The 22,260-nt window shown below is 41.6% G+C and overlaps 1 protein-coding gene across 1 annotated transcript in view; it reads right to left on the bottom strand.

The window, feature by feature from the left end:
- Positions 1–1,081: 1,081 nt before the first annotated feature.
- LOC131684390 (uncharacterized) overlaps positions 1,082–22,260 on the bottom strand; it is a 150,843-nt gene continuing 129,664 nt past the window's right edge. The window contains exons 2-3 of the mRNA XM_058967236.1: positions 16,046–16,347; positions 1,082–3,439 (exon numbers count right to left, since the gene is read on the bottom strand). Of these exons, the coding sequence (XP_058823219.1) occupies positions 1,898–3,439; positions 16,046–16,347 (1,844 nt within the window). The 3' untranslated portion in view covers positions 1,082–1,897. The remainder of the gene's footprint in view (positions 3,440–16,045; positions 16,348–22,260) is intronic.

Genomic DNA, 22,260 nt, shown 5'->3' with positions numbered 1-22,260 from the left:
GATCCGAACTGGGATTGCTAGTATACTGGCATCAATTTCGATTTGCTCAAACGGAACACCATCCCGGATGGCAAGACCTACGCCGTGTTGCCAGTATCGACAGCTACCGGTTTTCAGCAGAAGGGTGTAGTTGTTGCCGATGAAATTTGCTGGAACTACTCGGTTGTCCAATTTAGTTTCCTGAAGCGCTATCAGGCTCGGTCCGTACTCACAGATCAGCTCTTTAATGGCGTTTTCGCTCTAATCCGAAATTGAGTCAGGTTCTAACCCCAACCGCTGTCAGTTCATACATTTTGACAGCAGTTGGGGTTACAAACTGACTCAGTTTCAAGCAAAAACGACATAAGCTTGCTGATGTTGGTTCGCAGGCCTCGGATGTTCCATCGAAGTGGGAAGCATCTGCTGCCTCGAATGGCGAAAGTCGCTGATTAATATGTTGATGGCGAAGATGATAGCCTGCGAGTTCTCGCTGGCGTGTTGCGTTGGTACCAGAACGTGGCCGTGCTGATTTCAACAGGGATATCGGTGTCTGCTGTTGTTGTGAAGTATCTTCGCCGGCGGAAAGCCAGGATGAGAATTGCGAGGACTGTATATCCGGGAGGTAGGGACAGTCCTCTTCCCCTCGGTCGATCCCTTCATGATAAAGTGGGGAAGCTACTTTCTTCACTTCTTCTCCAAACCGGTTACTGCTGGTCACATCTGTAACGGTAGAAACTGCAACACAATTCGCTCGGAGATGAATTGAAATTGGACTGACCTCTGGGACATCTAGCCCCACAGTGCCAGCCGCTGTCGAAACTACTACACGATTGCTTCCAGAACTACCGACAGCGACTGGCACTTGGGAAAGACTTTGTGTAGTTTGTTTGTTTGCTTCGACGCTGCAGTTATGGTGATAGTTGTTCCATCTCGAAACAAATATCTCTATGGGCCTTCTCCGGACGATAGCAAGTGGTGATGTGGAAGGAGCGTTCTTTCTGGAAAGGCTAGATCGACTTTCCGAAGACATATTTCAAGATTGAATCAACAACTGCTGAAGATCTGATAAATAAATAAACATCATCATAAACAAAACAACATCTTGCTTTTTCCTATAGTTTATTTTCCAGTTTTCCTTGATTTAGACATTTAATAATATCAACTATTAATAAATATAGTCATCCATATTTGTGTAATTTGTAATCTTTTCATTTAGTATAATTTCACAGTTCTGCAAATTTAAGTCCTTCCGTTCAATACATGTTATAAAGATTCATAATTCGGTTTTCTCCGACGGTCCCAAAAGGTAGATATTTCCAAAACATAAACAATCATGCTGCATGACGATCGTTTTGGTACTAGCGCCTGGATTAGCTTCTATGTACGTACATAAAACAACTTGTACAAATTGCGAATGTTTTGTTTCAGTGAAGGATGTATCTTTTCCACTATATTAACTATGTCCTACGATTACTCAAGAAACTTGAATCTCCCTATCTTTGTTTGACCCCGTTTGTGAGATGTGAAGGCTAATCACTTGGCTCCTACAACATGTACTAATAAGCCCCATTAACAATTAACTACTGGTCTTCTTTCTAAGGAAAGTATTCCGTAAACACTAACCAATATTGTTAGTACAATAAATTATTTGGTATAAGGTTTTCTTTCCTGTCTCTGTGCTCTGGAAGGGAAACAGTTTATACAAATAACAGTTTTAGTAAAGACACATGATTTCCGTATTAACCTGTGGTAGAACCCTGTACCCTACCGTGTAAGGCGGAACTACTAAAAATAATTTGCAGAATAAACGTTTAATTTTTGTTATGATTTCTACCTCTACTCATTTACATCAAACAACACAGAAATAAAGCTAAATCACTAGATCTTTGCTTATGGGCTCAGTACAGGATATTCAGACCTAGGCTTTTACTGACTTGGTCGGTGGTTGATGGTCTTGGAATTCCACGTAACCGGATTCATCACTGAGGTCCGAATCGGAATCGATCGCCTGTAGGTGATTTATCAGTTCTGTATTAACGGCAGCAACCGTCGATTTTAGTCGGCGTGGTGGGATACTTCCGTTGCAAGTTGAGGACGGTTTTGTCCTACCGACTGTCTCGGTGTACGAGTCCAAAGGTTCCTCTTCATGGACAATCATGGAGGTGACGGGGAGAAGAAAACTCGTTTTCACACCAGGAGCTGGGAAGGTAATGCTACGTTTAAATACGTTATTATCGAGACGATGTCTGCTTAGAGGAGTTTTCTCGCCAATCGGTTCATGGATCACTTGATGCTCGGCGAGTTGCTCGAAGCTTCGAACCCTTTCGAGAACGGAACAAGGTTTTATGAGGATGGTCGCTGCGGACTCGTCGGTGTTGGTAGTCACGGTACTGGAAGTTTCACAGCCACTAGAAATGGAACCTTCATCACTGTCCGAGTTACCGGTGATCTTGTTTGTTACGCAGAGTAACGATGGAGGAGCAGTATCGTCACCACCACTGGGGGTTTCCTGGAGCAAACTCATCAAATCAGCTTTCTCGCCGGCGATAAAACTATTTGCCGATTCGGCTGCACTACGAAGCATTTCGAGTACTTCGTTCTGATTGAAGAACACATCGTCTTCCGATTCTTCATGTTCAGGATCCTCCTGGTGGTAAGTGTCAAGGTCGTCCAAACTTAGGGCTAGTCTAGCATCATCTAATCTTCTTCCCGTTTCAGCTTCTTCTTTCAGCTGAAGACAACTCAGGTCATGCATGCTGGAGGCTACCTTTGGGCTTAGTTTCATATCAAAATAAGATATAAGCTCCGACGACAAAGGTTCTTTGGAATTATAATTGTAGTTACGTAGCAGTGTCTCGAAATCTTCCTCTGAAGAATTCGAATCACGTATCTTACTTCTTGTACCTTGACTATCCGTAGTTGCTTCCCCAGCTTCAGTCACTTGTTCCTCGTCTTCCTCCTGTTTAATTGTATCCAATATCGAATCCATCGACTTGTTCATTGGGCTATCCTGTACTATATTTTCATTATTCAACGGTACTTTGGCTTCGACGGCTTTGGGCGACTTGAACGAATTTCTCAACCGGCTCCTCCGGATCGAGTGTCCCCGACGGCACCTTCGCCTACCCAGAGTCGTAGATGGAAACAGTGCATCCTCTTTACAGCACGCTCTGAATTCTTCACCCACAGCTCCAGGACCTTTGGAAGCTTTGCTCGAAGTACCCCCAAGTGGCATGTCGTCCTCATCTTCTTCACCGATCATTTCCTCGATTGCCATTAATTTCGGAGCCGATTTGGACCGCTCCAGTGGGGGCCGATAGTTGTTGGCACCGACACTCAGCATGATCTTGCGCCGAGGCATACTCGGATTGTCGTACACACTGTTAGCCAAACTGAGCCGTGCATTCTGCCGATTCAGTTTGTCCCGTTTGAACTCCTGCAGGGCTTTGGTTAGGTTTTCCTAAAACAAAACAAAAGAGAAACAAGTGGTTAAAATTAGTTGGTTGGAGTGTGAAGATCGTTTGAGGCACTATGTACTGTGTCAAAAAAGCTTCCGTTGGATCGATAGGTTGATATTTAATAGTTTATGTATGTATGTCTTGATATTCTGAAGTAAGGGACCATTCATAAATTACGTAACGCGAAAATTGCCCAAAGCTGACTCCCCTCCCCCCATGTAACAAATTGTCACAAATTTCTTTATCTCCCCCCCCCCTCCCCTATTACGTAACAAATTCTTCGAAAAAAAAAAATGTTCTGTAAAAACATGTTACGCAACGACCTAGCTTACTCCCCCTCCTCCGTATGTGACGTTAGCTCTGAGCACCGAACGGAAGGAAAAATGCGGTCAGAATGGATGTTCTAATAACGATCAGGAGCACAAGCGTGTAGTGAAAGCGTTTAGGCGGTATCCCAATGCTTCGGTCAGGGATGTGGCCAAACAGTTGAATCTGTACAAGTCTTTCATTCAGAGAGCCTAGGACCGGGAGGGGCTGCATACGAACAAAGTCCAGAAGGATCCAAATCATGACGAACGGATAAATACGGTGGGAAAGTCACGGGTCCGGAAACTGCACACCCAGATGCTGACGAAGCCTCATTTTCTCATCGTGGATGATGAGACTTACGTTAAGGCGAACTTCCGGTAGCTTCCGCGGGTACTCTTCTTCACCGCCTAGCACAATTTTGATGTTTCGGAGAAAGTAAGAAAACAGAAATTTTCCAAGTTCACCAATAAATTAATGATTTGGTACACGATCTGCTCATGTGGCAAACGGAATGCGCCGTTGGTGACTACCGGGGGACTATAAACGGGCAGATCAACCTCCTCCGTTGAAGCAACATGGAAGCCCTACGATCTTCTGGTCGGATCTAGCTCGTGCCACTATTCAAATGTTGTTCTGGAGTAGCATGAAGCTTTCGTAGCCAAGGACATGACATCTGAGGAAGACATGAAGAAAAAGTAGGCTTCCGTACAGAAGAAACTGCAGCCAGATGTTGTACAGAACTTAATGAGTGGTGTTAAGCATAAGATGAGAGCGTACGGTTATGATTTTGAAGTTGAATGACATAAATATGCCAAAAGCATCTTGGGGATCCTTCAGTGTATAGGTTAATATGTCTGTTGAATTCAATCAGAAAACTGTTCAAGAGAGTAGTTCTGCATAGTCCAACATGCATTTCGGCTTCCGGAAAGGCAGGTTTTTCAACCAAACGGCTGTGGCAAGCGGAACTAGGTACAGCGATTCCGAATCGAGGAAACGACTGGTTCGATGACGAATGTAAACAGTTAATAGAGGAGAAGAAGGCAGCACGGGCGAGGATGCTGCAGAACGGAACGAGACAGAATGTGGAGCGATACAAACAAGCACGGAACAGGCACACCTCGGTCCTCCGGAGAAAGAAGCGCCAACAGGAGGAACGAGATCGCGAAGCGATGGAACAACTGGTCGGTGTTAAGTCAGACCGGACTAAGTCGCAAATTATAAAAAAATGAGATTGCATTCTATGAAGAATTTCTTTGGCCACCTTCCACTTTTTCCGGAATAAGCATGAATTGTTACAAAAAAAATTTTCAAATTGTAATGTAAAAGATGCTGCGATTCAAACTTTAAACTTGTTTTCTCTAGAAATCAACACAATGTTACTTAGTCCGGTCTGACTTAACACCGACCAACTGTACCGCGTAAACGAAACACGGAAGTTCTGAGTGAAGCAGAACAGTTCGCCAAAGGCTACGGCAAACCGATATGTACACGACACTAACACGATTAGTCAAAGTGACGAATGGATCGGGTGATGTGTGTTGTTTGAGTATCAGAGACACTCTCGAGTCCCTTTAAATCTCGAAGAGGGTTACGGCAATGTGATGTTCTATCGTGTCTGCTGTTCAACGTTGCGTTAAAAGGTGTAATAAGGAGAGCGGAGATAGACACGAGTGGCACGATCTTCAGGAAGTCCGTTCAGCTTCTTGGCTTCGCCGATGACATTGACATAATGGCACGGAACTTTAAGCGATGTCGGAAACGTAACTGAAGGCTGTAGCCAGCAGGATTGGACTTGCCATCAACGTTTCGACGCACATGAGAGGAAGAGTTTCAGAGACGACAATGTGAACCTCCCATCCCGAGTTCGGATTGACGGCGACGAAATCGAGATGGTCGACGAATTCGTGTATTTGGGCTCACTGGTAACCGCCGACAATAATACCAGCAGAGAAATTCAGAGATGGATCAGGGCGGGAAATCGTGCCTACTTTGAACTCCGGAGGACGCTCCGATCGAACAAAATTCGCCGCCGCACGAAGTTGATTATCTACAAGACGCTGATTAGACCGGTGGTCTTCTACGGCCACGAGACCTAGACTATGCTCGTGGAGGACCAACGCGCCCTTGGAGTTTTCGAACGAAAGGTGTTGCGTACTATCTATGGTGGCGTGCAGATGGAAGACGGAACGTGGCGCAGACGAATGAACCATGAGTTGCATCAGCTGCTGGAAGAACCATCCATCGTGAATACCGCAAACTTATGACGTTTGCGGTGGACTGGACACGTCGTAAGAATATCGGACGACGACCCGGTGAAGATGGTACTTGAGGGCGACCCTACAGGAACAAGAAGACGGGGCGCACAGCTAGCACGGTGGATCGACCAGATAGAGGACGACAGTGATGTTAATTGATGAAAAATCTATTGATCAACAATGAGTTACTCTTATGGCGTTTTCGTTTTTTCTTGGTGCTACACCGGTGTAGTGCAAAGAAAGAGATAGACTGATTACACCCAAGTTTGAATGAGTGTAGCACCGACTACACCGGTGTAGTGCACTGTCAAAAACGAATATGCCATTAGTTACGAACCAGAAGAGCTTCAATTTGGCTTGTACCCTTTAGCGGTTTCATTTTGTAGTAGGCGAGTAGTAAGCAACGACATAACAGTTTGTTTTATTTCTTCATTTTCATGCCTTAGATTATCAAAGCTCTATACAATATTCATTCGGTATTGAATGGCAGCATGCCAACAACAAATTGATTAGCTTCACGAGTGAGAATTTAGCGTCGATGAATCAAAAAATTTAATTCGTAATTGTAATTCGCCAAATATCAAGATCAACTTATTATGACTTTTAAACAGTTTGTACTCACAACTATCGTAGACGTTGTGTAGATATAATTAAGGAGTGTGTTTATTTATTTCCCGTCCATCTAAAATCCAAAAATTGATACCATGTTTTTGCATGAGAACTTCTTAAACGAGTGTCTTGTGATGGATATATTTATTGGAACAAGCTTTATATCGAATCAGGAATCAGAACATCTCGATTCAAATTATGTGTTCAGAGATTTCTTGTTTTTATAATATGGACAGCGCAGCTCTGGGTCTACAATAACCTTGTAATAATTTAATATCGATATGTTGCTTCTTGAATATTAGCGCGAAAAAGCATATTCCCACATCGGCCTCCCCGTGTTTCTCAGTATAAAACTTTCCTTTGCCGCTTAGGTAATCGGTGTTATGTGAGATCTATACTAAACTTTGAATGCCCGGGTATTTAAAATATTAATGAATTAATGAGAAAGAACTCAGATGTACGCTACAACTTAGTACACCATCTCCTACTGCACGAATTTCTTCTGCCGAGGAATCGACAAAATGAAATCCCGTAGCTATAAACATTCAATACATGCTTCATTATAATAAATCTCGGATGTCTGATAGTTTCAGGAGATGGTGATTTAGGCGAAGTTATGGGGAAATGAAGAGCTGCTCAGCGATGGAGATATTAGCATGGAATACATCCAGCAGGTGGCGTTAATGTGCACATAATTTTTATTTAATTTTGTGTTAACATCATACTAATTTCGAATGTTGGTTTCTTTGGTTGAGGTCGAAGGCTGTCCGCTGAGTACATAACTGCTGCTAAATCAAAAGTGTATGTGTCTATTTGTTTATTGAATACTATTTATTTCCATCTCTTGAAATGAATTATATTAAATTATATATCATTATATTCCGTTAGTACAATATCTACTACTTTTGGTAGTAAATCTCCATTCATTTTCAAAACCATTATATCTTTTATGGATACTTCGTTTAACCGCATCCGGGAGTCTGAGAGTTCATATTTCAGTTGACTGAAAAGTCGTTCAACAGTTACCTGAGTTGACGGCGCTGATAGCACAACTCTGGCTAATCGAAACAATCGGGGACTGGTGTATTTTCGTTTGTTCCAATATTGAACTATATCAAACGGTGATGTATCCAGATGACCTGCATTGGAAAGTGTGGGTTCGATAGATGATGGTTTATAGGACGATGATTTAGAGTTTTCTTCAAGGCGCACTGCTTCACGAGAATTGGAAAAAGGTACTGTTGTACAGATAGCTATTTTTTCACGAGATTCCAGCTTCATTAAGTCTATCAATAACGAGTCCGTTTGCGATTGGTTTTGAACGATCGTCGCGTGTTGTTCATTGAAGAAATCAGATATATAGTTTTCAACAAAGTTGTTTGACTGGTCAATTTCGTGAATACTATCTATTTGTTCATTTTCCACACCAGCAATATCATCAAGTCTTCTGTTTAGGGCCAACAAAAAATTCTGAAACCGTTCAGATTAGTATATTTCATTAAAACAGTACGTAGAAAACCAAACCTGAGCTTCGATTTTGTCTGCAGCATTTATCCTGCCTGATCCAGCGAAATTAAATCTTGGATCTAAGTATAGACAAGCTTTGAATGTCGGATTATCTTTCAGTTTATCAATTCGTCGTACCATTGCAGCTAAGAGCTTTACAGCTAGAACATTACTACAATCTGTAAATGAGCTCAGTTTTGCTTGGCACACGAGCCAGTCAGCATAAAACTGTGATAGCGTCACGTGGTCCTTTTGAACCCGCATCGTAAATTCGAACATAGGTTCAAATGCATCGCAAAACCTTGTAATAAACTTCCAGTGGAGTGATAAATCTATAAATTATTTAATTATATTAATTAAAAAATATTCAAATAAGTAAATGTTATCATATTCTACTGAAACATTAAAACCATAATAAACTTACTAAATGAAGTATCTTGACGTTGCAAAATCGATAAGAAGGGCATTTCCTTCAGCGATTTTAAATATTTAAGAAGAATGTACCATACATTCCATCTTGTCTCAACCACTTTCGGCGGAAGCGGAATTTTATGCAACACAAAAAGTTGTCTATACTCTTTATGCCGCATGGTGATGCAAACCTTATTTTTGCAAGCCGACTTTTATACAATCGGACCACATCCCAAACAGCCAACTGCGCCGTATGCGCTCCGCATCGTACGCTGTTCAGAACGCCCAAATCGACGCTATTTTCTTCGTCAGCACTTTGGTTAAAACTGTAATTGGTAGTACCTTCTTGTTCATTATCAAAATCGTCGCCAATCTCTTGCAAATTTTCATCATTCCAATCGCCTTCGTCTTCATCACTCAGCGTCCGCTCATCATCACTCTCCTTTTCAGCTTTACACGAGCCATCGATAGCTGACTTCAAAATATCCGATTCCTGCGATAGCATTGAGCTCAAAGGTTCGCTTGTATATTTTGAGTTACTCTCCATCGTTAGTTTTAGCAGTTTTACGGCCGCACACATATTTGCGCCATTATCATGAGCTATTGTTAACAACTGTTTTGAAGATAACCCATAGACCAACATTACCTCTTCCATAACAATTTTTAAATTTTCCTTGGTCTGCCGTTGAATCATTTCTTGCACAGCTAAATATTAAGATATATATCACATTGTATTTACATTCAAATTACTTAAATATGTTTACGATAAACTTGTGAAATCTAGAACATATGTTCCGAATTCTCATCACTACTAACCGAGTTGACGAATTTGAACATGATCTTCTTCATCCATGAACTGTACGTTTACTCCGAAAACCGAGCGAGAGCGTCTAGAGGCTGAGTCAATTTTCAAGTTAACTATTTTGCCATTCATTTCCGCTTTTAGAATACTTCTCATCAATTCAGCAGCCCTTCGAATTACGTGCTTGTTCATGCGTACACCGGCTGCGTCCCAAAGTGGTCCCGCAAGTAGCTTCATTCCCTGCCAGTCAGGATAGCGCAATGGCAAATTGAAGCTTGTAGCGAGTTGTAATATTCCAAGGAAAATATTTTTCTTGGTTGTCTCAACTAACAGTTTTTGTTTTATTTTTTTGGTTGGCGGTTCACTGTAAGTTTTGAGGTTACTTCAGTTTGTTTCTTCTCTGGACTGTACTCCAAACCAAGCTGCCTTGCGACTTCGGCATGATGCGTATTTACGTGGCGTTTAAAGTTTCCTGCGTTGAAAACCGTTTGGACGTATCCACATTTCCGGTCCTCATCGTCAGCAGCAATACAGCGGAATTTACAACCTTCACCGTTCCTTACTTCTTCTATTATCTTCAATATTTTGTTTTTCTGGGAATAACGAAATGACTTCATCCTGCTGTCTGAATGTCTCAGTCGAGTCTGATGATGCTGAGATTATTTTTTTGATTCAATTTTCATCTGCTACAGGGTTCAACATTGAGTGAATCATAGTAGTCTTTAAGACGAAACGAATCAGTTACATCATTAATAGTGTCAAATTATCGAATCTGTGCAACGAACAGGATTTTTTTCGCTGTTATAATTTTCAACAACATCGCGGTTACTAAGGAACCTATATAATCGAAGATTTTTTGAAGGTGTTGGAAAAGGGTGACTCCGATCGTTAAAAATGCATTAATGAACGTTCAATCTGATGAGATTTGTCTTCACTGCTCCAGAGTGTTGAAGCGGTTCCAGGAGCGGTTGACGTTGGACCACAGCAAAGGAGCTGGAAGAAAACCGGGACTGGCGAAAGGTGAAGCGGATGATTAAAGCAAATCCCAACGTTTCAAGCCGTGATTTGGCTAAAAAGATCAACATGTCGCAGAGCTACGTCCAGAATGCAAAGAAGAGAGCTGGACTACATACATAGAAGGCACAGAACTTCCCAAACCGCGATGAGCGGCAACAATCGACGGCTAAAACTCGGGCACGGAAGTTCTACGAGAAGATGCTGACAAAATATGGCTGCTGTGTGATGGACGACGAAACGTATATAAAAGCCGATTTTAAGCAAATTCCGGGCTTGGAGTTTTTCACCGGCAAGAGCAAGTTCTATGTGGATGACAAATTTAAGAAGAAGAAAATGTCGAAGTTCGCCTCCAAATATCTCATTTGGCAGGCCATCTGCTCTTGCGGACTGAGGAGTGAGCCTTTCGTGACAAAGGGCACAATAAATGGCGAGATCTACAAATCTGAGTGCCTCGAGAAGCGCCTTTTGCCGTTCTTGCAGCAGCACGACGAAGCTCCGCTATTTTGGCCAGATTTGGCATCATGCCACTATTCTAGAAGTGTCCTGGAGTGGTATGAGGCCAATTCTGTCCATTTTTCTCCAAATTACATGAATCCGCCAAACTGTCCGAAGCTGCGCCCGGTGGAGCAGTACTGGGCAATGATGAAGCGGGAACTTCGGAAGAGCAAGAAGACAGTCAAAGACGAGAAGGACATGTTAAGAAAATGGAAAAAACTGAGAAACTGGTACCGGATGACACTGTAAAGACTTTGATGGAGGGCATCAAGCGAAAATGCGTTCAATTTTACACTTAAGGCTCCATCGATTAACTTTTCTTTTGATTTTTGAAGTAAATATATGTATAAAACTACCCTAAAATTTTGGTTTGATTTTAAACATTATAAGAAAATTGGCATGACATTTTCGGTGTCGCAATAATTTCGTGTTCGAACTTTAGTGGGATTCAAATGATGATCATGGCCCTAACACCCATTTCGGTATTCGCTATAGGCGATTATAATCCAACGTGTTTGGTATCTTCTAGTTGCTGTACAACAAATGCTGATATTGAAATGTGTAGTGCTGTAATCGAATGTGGTTAGAGTAGCACAAATAAATCTTCAGCATAAACGTACAGCAACCATCACCTTCTGATGATTTCAAAAGGGTTGCATCATACCGTGGCAGAAATGTGGTTTCCCCTCATAATCGGCAGTGATGCAAATGCACACCACAAAATTTGGGGCAGCTCAGATGTCAATCTGAGAGGCACCGAATTAATGGAATACTTAAGTAGTACAAATCTGCACATTCTTAATGCAGGAAACCGCCCAACATTTGCACGAGCTGGCAGAAAGGACGTGTTAGATGTAACTCTCTGCTCTGACGGTATAACGCATGAGCTGGCAAACTGGCTCGTAACAAACGAGCTCGAACCGTCGTTATCTGATCATAAGTACATCGTCTTTGATCATTTAAACGTCTCACTAGATATCGTCACATATCGTAATCCCAACTCAACAAACTGGGACCTCTACGAAGAGGGCTTGGCGACTTGATTTCATGGGTATCTTCCGACGATTGAATCTCCAAGTGACTTGGATGAGGTCGTGGATAAAACAAGCTCATTTATAGTAGCAGCATACCAAGAGGCTTGAGCGCTTCGAGGTTTGCGTGCCTTGGTGGGATACCGAACTTGTTCGACTGAAAAAGTTATGTAGAAGAGCTTGGAATCGCAAACGCAGGGACGGGTCGGAGGCATTTAAGTTGGCTCGCAAAGCATACAGAAATGCCCTTCGATCCTCTGAGCGAAGTGGTTGGAAAAGCCTCTGCACAAATGTCTCAAGTCTCAACGAGACTAGTAAATTAAATAGGTTACTTTCGAAATCGAAAAATTTTCATGTCAGTTTAATTAGAACTGCTAATGGTGAATACTCGTCTGACGAAGACGTAGTACTCAACTGTCTTATTGACACACATATTCCAGGCTGTACGGAGCCATCACTAACGACTGCCCTTGTGTTCTTTACAGGTAGTTCTGATTCTTGGGTATTTGTTCGTAGAATTATGACAACCGAATCGATCAAATTGGCGATTGAAAGTTTTGCTCCGGAAAAGTTTCCAGGAAAAGATGGAATCATTCCAGTTCTACTTCAAAGAGGATTTGAGCAATTCAAGATTTTTGAAAAATGTTCTTACTTATAGTCTTGCAACAGGTTACATTCCTTCAACGTGGCGGGAAATAACTGTAAAATTCATTCCCAAAGGCCGCCTCACTTATGAGGAGACAAAGAGCTTTAGACCGATCAGTCTGATCTCCTTCCTTCTGAAATCAGTAAACGTTTAGTTGACCACTACATTCGGAATGTTAGCTTGGGCGAGCACCCGCTGCATGTAATGCAACATACATATCAGCGGGGAAAGTCTACCAACACCCTATTACACAATATTGTCTACAACGTTGAAAAAGCTTTTTCACAAAAGCAATCAAGTTTAGAAGATTTTCTCGATATTGAAGGTGCTTTTGACAACGTATCTTTCGAATCCATTTTGGAAGCAGTACGAGATCATGGAGTACCTTCATATATCACGAACTGGATACACGCAATGCTTAGCAACCGACATCTGTGCTCATCGTTAAGACAAATAGAGATAAGGAAACTGAGTGTCTGCGGATGTCCTCAAGGTGGTGTGCTGTCACCACTTCTACGGAACCTTGTCGCCGATGGCTTGTTGAGGAAACTTAATGCGCTTAGGTTTCCGACGTATGGTTTCGCCGATGATTATCACATAATGATCACCGGTATTTGCATTAACACACTTTTTGATTTGATGCAACAAGCCTCATGTATTGTTGAGCAATGGTGTTTTCAGGTTGGACTATCAGTTAATCCAAATAAAACTTCAATGGTGCTTTTCACGCAACGAAGGATTACAACCGGAGCTCGTCCATTGCAGTTCTTTGACTCTGACATTATTATCGCAGATCAAGTTAAGTACGTTATGGTAATTCTTGACTCAAAACTTAATTGGACAGCTCCCAAGCCCAAGTACATTCAGTGGATCTACACAACAATTGTTAGACCAATACTGGCATACGGGTGCCTTGTTTGGTGGCAGAAGGGAAGTCATGACAATCCAATCAGAGTTAAACCATCTTCAGAGGCTGGTCTTGATGGCGATGGTGCGTTCTCGACAACACCTACTGCTGCTCTAGAAGCACTCGTGAATATAAAACCACTGCATGTGTTTCTGAAACAAAAAGCACTTTCTTGTGCATACCGTCTTAAAGTTACTGGGCTTTGGAACAGCAACCCAATAGATCGTGCACCTAAACACTCAAGAAAGTGGCCCCAAATGGTTACTTGGGATGAGTATACTAGCTCCCAGTTACCTTACACTCACATGTAGTTTTCCATTTAGAACTTTCAATGTAAGAATTCCTCTTCGCGAGAAATGGCTTTCTGGTTGGATGGAGCGACAACTTGAAGAATACGTAGTTTGTTATACTGACGGTTCTTTGTTGGAGGGCTGAGCCGGTGCCGGTGTCTATTGTCATGAAATGAGATTAAACCAATGTCATTCGCTTGGTAGATACTGTACCGTATTCCAAGCAGAAATCTTTGTGATTCTGTGTGGCGTACAATCAGCACTTCAACAGGGAATTTGCGGTGAAAGAATCTATTTTTGCTCTGACCGCCAGGCTGACCTGAAAGCACTTAGTTCAGCAGATTCGAGATCGAAATTATTGCGATTATGTCTCAAATCTAAGAACTTTGCATTTTAAATGCTATCTACCTTCTATGGGTACCCGGTCATTCCGGTATTACTGGAATCGAATAAGCGGACGAATTGGCTAGAGCTGTCACTGCAACTGACTTCGTTGGTCCAGAACCAGTTCTACCACTGTCGATAACTTGGATAAAGCACGAGATTCGCTCTTGGACTGCATCCGAACATGCCAACCATTGGCGTAGCTTGCAAACTTGCGTTCAAACAAAGACTTTTCTGCCGGATGTGAGTAGGAAAATGTTAATGAATTTGTTGCATTTTTCCAAGCACAACTGCAGTATTCTAGTCAGGGCACTGACTAGACACTGCAACTCAATTATCACAAGGCCACTATTCAGCGCGCTGAGTATTATTCATATGATCTTTGTGAAGCCGATTACGGAGCATCATATCATTTGATATGCAACTTCCCTGTAGTAATTGGATTTTTGGTTCTCCATACATAGATGAACCTATGTACAGTGAGCTGAAACTGAAGGAAATGCTATTGTTCCTAACCCAGTGTGGCAAAGAGCTATAGTTTTAGCCGTATTTGAATGACAGCATCCCCTGATATATCCGCTCGCTGCTTAAAATCTTTCCCATCAGGAAATGGTGAAAAGACGATTCTTGGTAAGGCACAAATCTCCGATAAACATGCGGAACGTACCATTTGAGCCAGACGCTACTGATTCCTGATGATAGCGCAAAGGAGCCGAAGGGCTCAGCTAATTAGAAAGTCTGAATTTTGTCGCCAAAGATTGTCCTCGCAGGGGAAGAGAAGTAATTTTTGAACCACAGCTAGGGGACCATTCATAAATTACGTAACGCTTTTAGGGGGGGGGGGAGTACGACAAGTTGCGACATGTTGTGACATAGGGGAGAGGGGGAGTAAGCTAGATCGTTATGTAACATGTTTTCACCGAAGAAAAAATGTTTTTCAAGGAATTTGTTACGTGATAGAGGAGGGGGATGGAGAAATTTGTGACAATTTGTTACAAAGGGGGGAGGGGGAGTCGATTTTGGGCAATTTTTGCGTTACGTAATTTATGAATGGTCCTTAGCTTTCCTACTGCCATACATGAAATTGCCATGTTGTGTGGATGGTCGAAAACTGGTAGTGTGCCAACACCGTTCTCAATCAAAATGGTCTAGATTCAATATTAAAAGAGGAACCCTATATAATTTTCCGCTTTATGTAAAACCAAACTAAAGTAAATCACTGACTGACAGACCATCGTTCTCTCAGAGCTCATTTGGTCGAGTTGGGAAAGACACAAGAAAGTGCCTGCAGGAAATACCATCGAGCGAAAGAAACATCCAGACAACTGCTAAGCGACTGCCCAGTTCTCGCGAAAATCGAAAGGGAACCTTTGGTAAAGGAGTTTCAGAACCTGAAGAGATCAGAGAGACTTCCTCCAATAAAAATTCATGTAGTGAACAGTCGTTGTTATAAATCAAATCACGATATCTGACAATCCTGAAAACACTTTCAGGCAGTCCTGTAGTATCCCCAACAACTTTTGATATCTATTTTATCCAATCACGAACTGATTCGAGATTGATTCAACAGCTATGACAGAGCTGGCGGATTGTGTCCTATGGTAAAACGTGAAAAGTTTCGGCTGAATCGAAGATGCTCGACTACGATTTTTAACAAGATTGAATCAATCTTAGTGGGATTGCTAACTAGCAACGAAGCGAGCACATTATTAATTTATTGAATGCTGTCTCGAAAACTACAAATTATGCCGATTTAATTAGAAATTCAGATATGAATCGAGAGCTTTGTATCCATTTGATTGTAATTCAATCTGCGAATTCAAAGTTTCATCAAGGACGTCAACTCGACACTTGTCTCGTCTGATTGTACATGCAAATTTTTACTGTCAACGGTCGATTTACAGAAAATCACGAATAGAAGCGATAATTTACAAAAAAGGAATTACCTTCAGCACGGTGCTAATCTCCTGCGCGACCGACTCTTTGGAACAGATGACCGCATGGCAGCGGAACTCGTGCTTCAGCTTTCGACCCTCGTGCCGATAGATCCAGCAGAAGACTCGTGGGTAGTTCTTTGGCGCACAGCAGTAGGTTATCCGGTGGGACCAGTACTCGGTGAGACCGTGCTGCCTGGTGGTAGCTTTCAGCCCCGAAGGACACAGACACAGCTTCATCATTACGTCCGGTTTACTGTTTTGGGTGTAGTTTCGCCACAGCGTGGCCAACGGTTTCTCCACGCAGCCTTCGCCTGGAAGTAAAGGAAGGAAAAATTACGCATTAAGTTAATGAAATGAATTTTATCGACGATTCGAATCTCAAAAAATATATGAAAATTTCTTTGTTAGATTATCTCCTGACTGAACAAAATATGGTTTTCATCGGACCCTTCGAATTCCGCCTAGCCCAATTCAAACAGTATGATAGATGTAGATGGATGGAAAGCATGGCAATCGATCAAATGGTCCCAATCTCATCCTGTCCCGCAGGTTGGCATTCGTTTTATTTCACATTATTTTTTTTATCGAGCGGCAGATGGTGGCAATCGAGGACAAACAGCGTAACCGTAACCATTAGCTAATAGGCCACAGATGCAGATCGTGTTTTGACTTCTATCTGTTCGCCTTTCAAACCACTTCAATGATTGCGATTACAATTTAGCCGCGACGCAAATGTAAATCAAGCCCTAATCGATCAGATTTGCTATTTTCTTCAACTTCCCTCCGCCTCCCGCCACCGCGTACGGCATCCATTAAAACCGTGCGCAAATTTTATGGATCACAGCCAGTCGTCATCGTCGATTGTGGCAGAAATTAATTCAACTACCGGCAACGCACCTTCCGCAAGCCAGCAGTGCGGCCACGGGTGACGCAGTTTCCGCGCGGGAGTGAAAGGCTTTTTCCACTCTGTTTGATCGGTGTGCCAGGCCGGCCGGGCTAATGGATGAATCGGTTGGAATAATTCAGTAGTGATTGTAATTGATATGCGCTGATGGCGATTAGCTTTTCGTTGAATGGGATCGTTTTCTAAATTGGGTAGCTTCCATTAGATCTGCCGGTGCGGTGCGGTAACAGCCGTGTAGCATCGTCATGCAATGACTGTGAATTATTGGAATGTGCGAAGAAAGCAACTCCAGTGCTAGAAAGAACTGCACGCTTCGGCAATAAAAACATGAAACCTGCATCAGCAGTTGCTTCGTAGCCTAAACTTGCTGGTAAGGAACCAACGAATGCTTTAAAAATATTTCATATAATTACAGCCGTGGGCAGCCGTGCTAGATATTTAAAAAACTAACAATAGAATCGACGCTTTGTCATGTGTATGTTATATGTTTGAATCGTTTTGCTACTTTCCAATTGGATAATTCAATCCTGTCCTATTTATATGAAATTATTAAATCTCTCCAGAGTGAAATTTTGGTTTGGAAAATACCAAATAATTCTACGGAAGCCAATTTAACATTAGGGCATTTTTTAAAATCCAACACAATGACACCATTTTAAGTTCATCGTAGTGCAAGGTGAAAGAATATCCATTTTCAAAATTAGCTTTATGTGACAAACAGTGAACATAAAACATTGAGTTTTTGGATCAAGATATTTTTTGGGATATAGGCGGTGGTCAGCTATTTTCGTCCGCGTCCCTTATCACCAATTTTTATAAAATGATTCAACAGCAGTGCTATCTTTGAAAATGAACCACCTTAGTTATGCAACTATTTTTTTCCGATCTTTTTTAAATGCAAATAATTAAGCAATCTTGATTTCGTTATATTCTAAATTGCAAATATTTTGTCGTATTTAATTTTAAATGTACTTTCATTTGATGGCATTGTTAGGGAACACGTATCCGCCGGTTGATGTCAATCGAGCTGACATTTCTTTAGGCTGAGCAAACTAATTTATTTGTTTGTTTAGTGTTTATTTGATCAACTAGGAAACAAATCCACTGGGTCTTTAATGCGTGTGGGAAATACGCATGGTCTTGTCTGAGTGAATGACTTTTGAATTATGTATGAGGGTGGAGAATTGACAATTCGCAAGATCAATTCAAATCTAATTACCAATTTGCGGCAATCAATTCAACACAAAAAACAAATGTTTTATGGTCATATACAATGGTTTACTTTTAGTCCATTAACTCATCAGTCAATTATACTGAGCTAAGAATAAGTACGTACTATTTGGACTCCTCAAGTAGTCTGGCTGGAAATGAGAGTCATCAGTCTGCAATCTACGAAGTATATCATGCTTACGCAACGCAACGCAACGCAAGATATTTTTTTTTTTGGGATATATTCGAGGACTTCTATGTATATAAGGCTTTTCTTGTTCTCAAGTCATATTTTGTTTTCAAAAATAATACATTTCGCATAATCTAGGATCAATTTAGTAACGATTTCTCGCATAATTGATAGGAAATGGCCGTAAAATGCAACTGCCACAATATACTTTGCGGAGAAACTTTGAATAAATCGTTTCACACTAACCACTAATTTGGACAGTTACTGCTGTGGTTTGCGTTCAATTAGAAACGGTGTGTCCCAACATTTCGTCTTGAACGGAATTATAATAGCTGACTTAAACGATCATAACCTAAATTATGCGACGTATGGTCCTTTCTAAAACATAAATGTAAGCAAACCCTTATAACCAAGCAATACCTTCCGATGAATGGTAGTTCCTTCGAACCTGTCGGTAAAGATTACAAACTTGAACCAAAAGCACAAATAGTTTTCTGTTTCTGAAAATTAGGATGTTTGACATCCCAATTTTCAGAAGGTCAATTAGAAATGTCAACGAAGAACTTGTAATGAATCCCGTAAAATATTTTTATGCCACTAAACCCAATTATTTTTTTGATAATGAAATAAGTGCCAGACAATTTATTTCCAAACCACTAGGACTCGTGTGAAACTATCTTAGATATAAATCTTGAACAACTTTTCCGGGTATTTTCAGATCAATTTTTAGTTGTCAACAAACTGTAACTGTTAGATTTATTCCAAAAGGGGGGCGCTCAAGCTATGAAGAAGCCATGAGTTTTAGGCCTAACAGCTTAAGCTCTTTCCTTCTGAAAGCTTTGGAACGTCACTGCGACAGGCTGAGATACGGAAGTTGAGTATTTGCGGTTGTCCTCAGGGCGGCGTTCTGTCACCTTTGTTATGGAACTTGGTAGCTGACGGCTTGTTGAAGAAACTCAATGAGCTTGGATTTCCAACCTACGGGTTCGCTGACGATTACCAAATACTAACGGCACTACTGGATTTTGCATCGGAACAATCTTTGACTTAATGCAACAGGCATTAAGAGCTGTCGAACAGTGGTGTCGACAAGTTAAACTATTAGTTAACCCAAGCAAAATTTCAATGGTTCTTTTCACGAAGAAGCGAATAACAACCGGGGTTCGTCCCTTGCAGTTCTTTGATTCTGAGCTACTGTGTGCAGATCAAGCCAAATACGTTGGAGTCATATTGGATTCCAAACTGAATTGGTCTGCTCACATTGAGTTCAGAGTCAAGAAAGCGTGCATGGCCTCCGAGCAGTGCAGACGAACTTTTGGAAAGACCTGGGGTCTCAAACCTACATACATCTATTGGATTCACACGACAATTGTACGTCCAATACTGTCATACGGATGCCCTGTGCGGAGGCAGAGGGGAGAGGTGGTGACAGTCCAGTCAAAGCTAAACCATCTGCAAAGAATGGCGCTCATGGCGTTGACTGGTGAAAGCACCACGACTCCGACTGCTGCTCCTGAGGCACTTCTGTATATCAAACCATCAAACATACACCTCAAACAAGAAGCATTATCATGTGCATACAGACTGCAGGTTACTGGGCTTTGGAACAGTAATCATGTTGATCTTGCTACTAGTCATACACGATTGTGGTCACAAATGGTTACATGGGGTGAAGATATTCTTGCTCCCAGCGATACTACACTCACATGTAGTTTTCCGTACAGGACATTCCATGTGAAGATTCCTTCACGAGCGGAATGGTTGTCGGGCTATAAGGAAAGACAACAGCACACGCAAGTGGTCTGTTACACTGACGGTTCTCTGATGGAGGGACGTGCTGGTGCTGGTGTCTACTGTCGTGAAATGAGATTGGAACAATCTCACTCACTAGGTAGATACTGTATTGTATCCATGCAGAAATCTTTGCGATTATGTGCGGGGTACAATCGACCCTTCAACTGAGTTTATCTGGCAGAGTTATAAACTTCTGCTCCGATAGTCAGGCTGCAATCAAGGCCCTTAGCTCAGACAAATCCCGGTCCAAGCTAGCGATCGCGTGCCGAACCCAAATCGAAGAACTAACCATTGTCAACACTATCTACCTTGTCTGGGTGCCCGGACATTGCGGTATTACTGGAAATGAATGGGCTGACGAATTGGCCAGGGCAGGTTCAGCGATTGACTTCGTTGGTCCTGAGCCCGCGCTGCCAATTTCGACAAGTTGGATAAGGGAAAAAATACGGTCCTGGGCTTCGTCCGAGCACCGCAATTATTGGAGAAATCTACAAACGTGTCGCCAAACAAAGGCGATTCTAGAACAACCATGCCCAGTGGTTTTGAAAAATCTGCTACATTTTTCGAAGCTCCACTGCGGCATGCTGACCAGCGCTTTAACCGACCAATGCAAACTCAATTATCACATGGCAACTATTCAGCGCGCTGAGTCTTTTTCATGTGATCTTTGTGAATCCGACTACGGAACCTCATATCATCTGATATGCAACTGTCCAGCGGTAGCGCAATTGCGATTTCGAGTCTTCAGCCGTCCTTATATAGACGAAACCATGTTTGGACGACTGAAACTCAGAGACATACTAAAGTTTCTTATCCAATGCGGTAAATAGCTTTAGGCTTATTCGCAGGCAAGTTGAACTACTTGTGAGTTTAACTTACCTGTTGTTTATTTTTCTTTTGTGCTGTTTTTTTTTCGCCCTTCCAATTCTACTTCCCCACACCTCCTTGTCCTTTCCTTCCGCTCAGGAAATGATGAAAGCACATGGCAAGGCACAAATCTCCAACTGCATACGGGGAACGTGCCACTTAAGCCAATATATTCTGATTCCTGATAAACAATTTTTCCGGGTGATTTCAGATCAATTTTTAGTTGTCAACAAACTTGTAGACAATTAAATTATTTCTACCAAATTCTCACTTTTAGTGTTGTTTGAATGTCTAAAGCACTATCTAGGGACAGAAATATGAACTAGCTCCAGTAGTAAAACAAATATTGTTACGAGAAAAACTTAAAAAAAAGTTGCTCTGGACCCCCCGACGGCTTATTTTGATCTTAGTATCAAATGAAAGAGGAAAGCCCATTCTTTCATATTCCGAAGTTTCAGAGATGCTAATTTTTTTTTGCATAAAGCTGTTCTAATAAATACACCGTGATTAATTCTGATGACATCAGATAGTCACTAAAACTGATGAAAGTTTGAAAAGTTCTTAGTAGAAGCAAAAACTAAAAATCCAACAAATTTGTTCCCATTTATAAAAGGACTATAGTATAACGCCGAATCATTAATTGTGAATTTGATTTTTATTTATTTACGAATAACAATTTACTTTAGTTACAACAATGAGTCAAGAGTTCAAAGTAAAGCCGTGTGGTGTCCGGCGGGCTGAAATCTTTTTGCACTATTTCAACCAAGAATAGAACCTCTGGGAACTGCTCCCATATCGTAAGAGGCGACTAACAACATGCTAGGAGTTCCTAGGCCGACGTTTTGCTCCGTACCGAAGACTTAATCTGGACGGACCTTAAGATTTTCCATATTACCCTCTTTCCAGTCTGTATTTAGTGAATCACTGACATATACTCACCTTTTCTGATTCGCCTTTCTTGATTGTGTACCAACGTTTTAAGTTTCTTCTGGCGGTTGTATATTAGCCGTAAATGACGAAATCTAATTCTACACTAAGTAACAGAATATATTAATATACCGGCACTTCCACGCCAAGGTTTAACTTCCAAAGCTTTGGTTTAAAAACCGTTTTTAAAAAATGGAAACTTTCATGTAGGAAATTTATTGAATTGGCCTAAGATGGAGCTGTCGAATTTCACAAAAAGCTTTTTATGTTGCAAGTGATCTGTAGTTGTGTTAAATTAGGTATTTTTCTATTATATTTGGAACCGTCTACCGA

This window comes from Topomyia yanbarensis, chromosome 2, assembly GCF_030247195.1.
Source record: "Topomyia yanbarensis strain Yona2022 chromosome 2, ASM3024719v1, whole genome shotgun sequence".
In the NCBI taxonomy this organism is placed as follows: domain Eukaryota; kingdom Metazoa; phylum Arthropoda; class Insecta; order Diptera; family Culicidae; genus Topomyia; species Topomyia yanbarensis.
The sequence above is the reverse complement of the archived record's forward strand: the minus strand, read 5'-3'. Positions and strand labels throughout refer to the sequence as shown.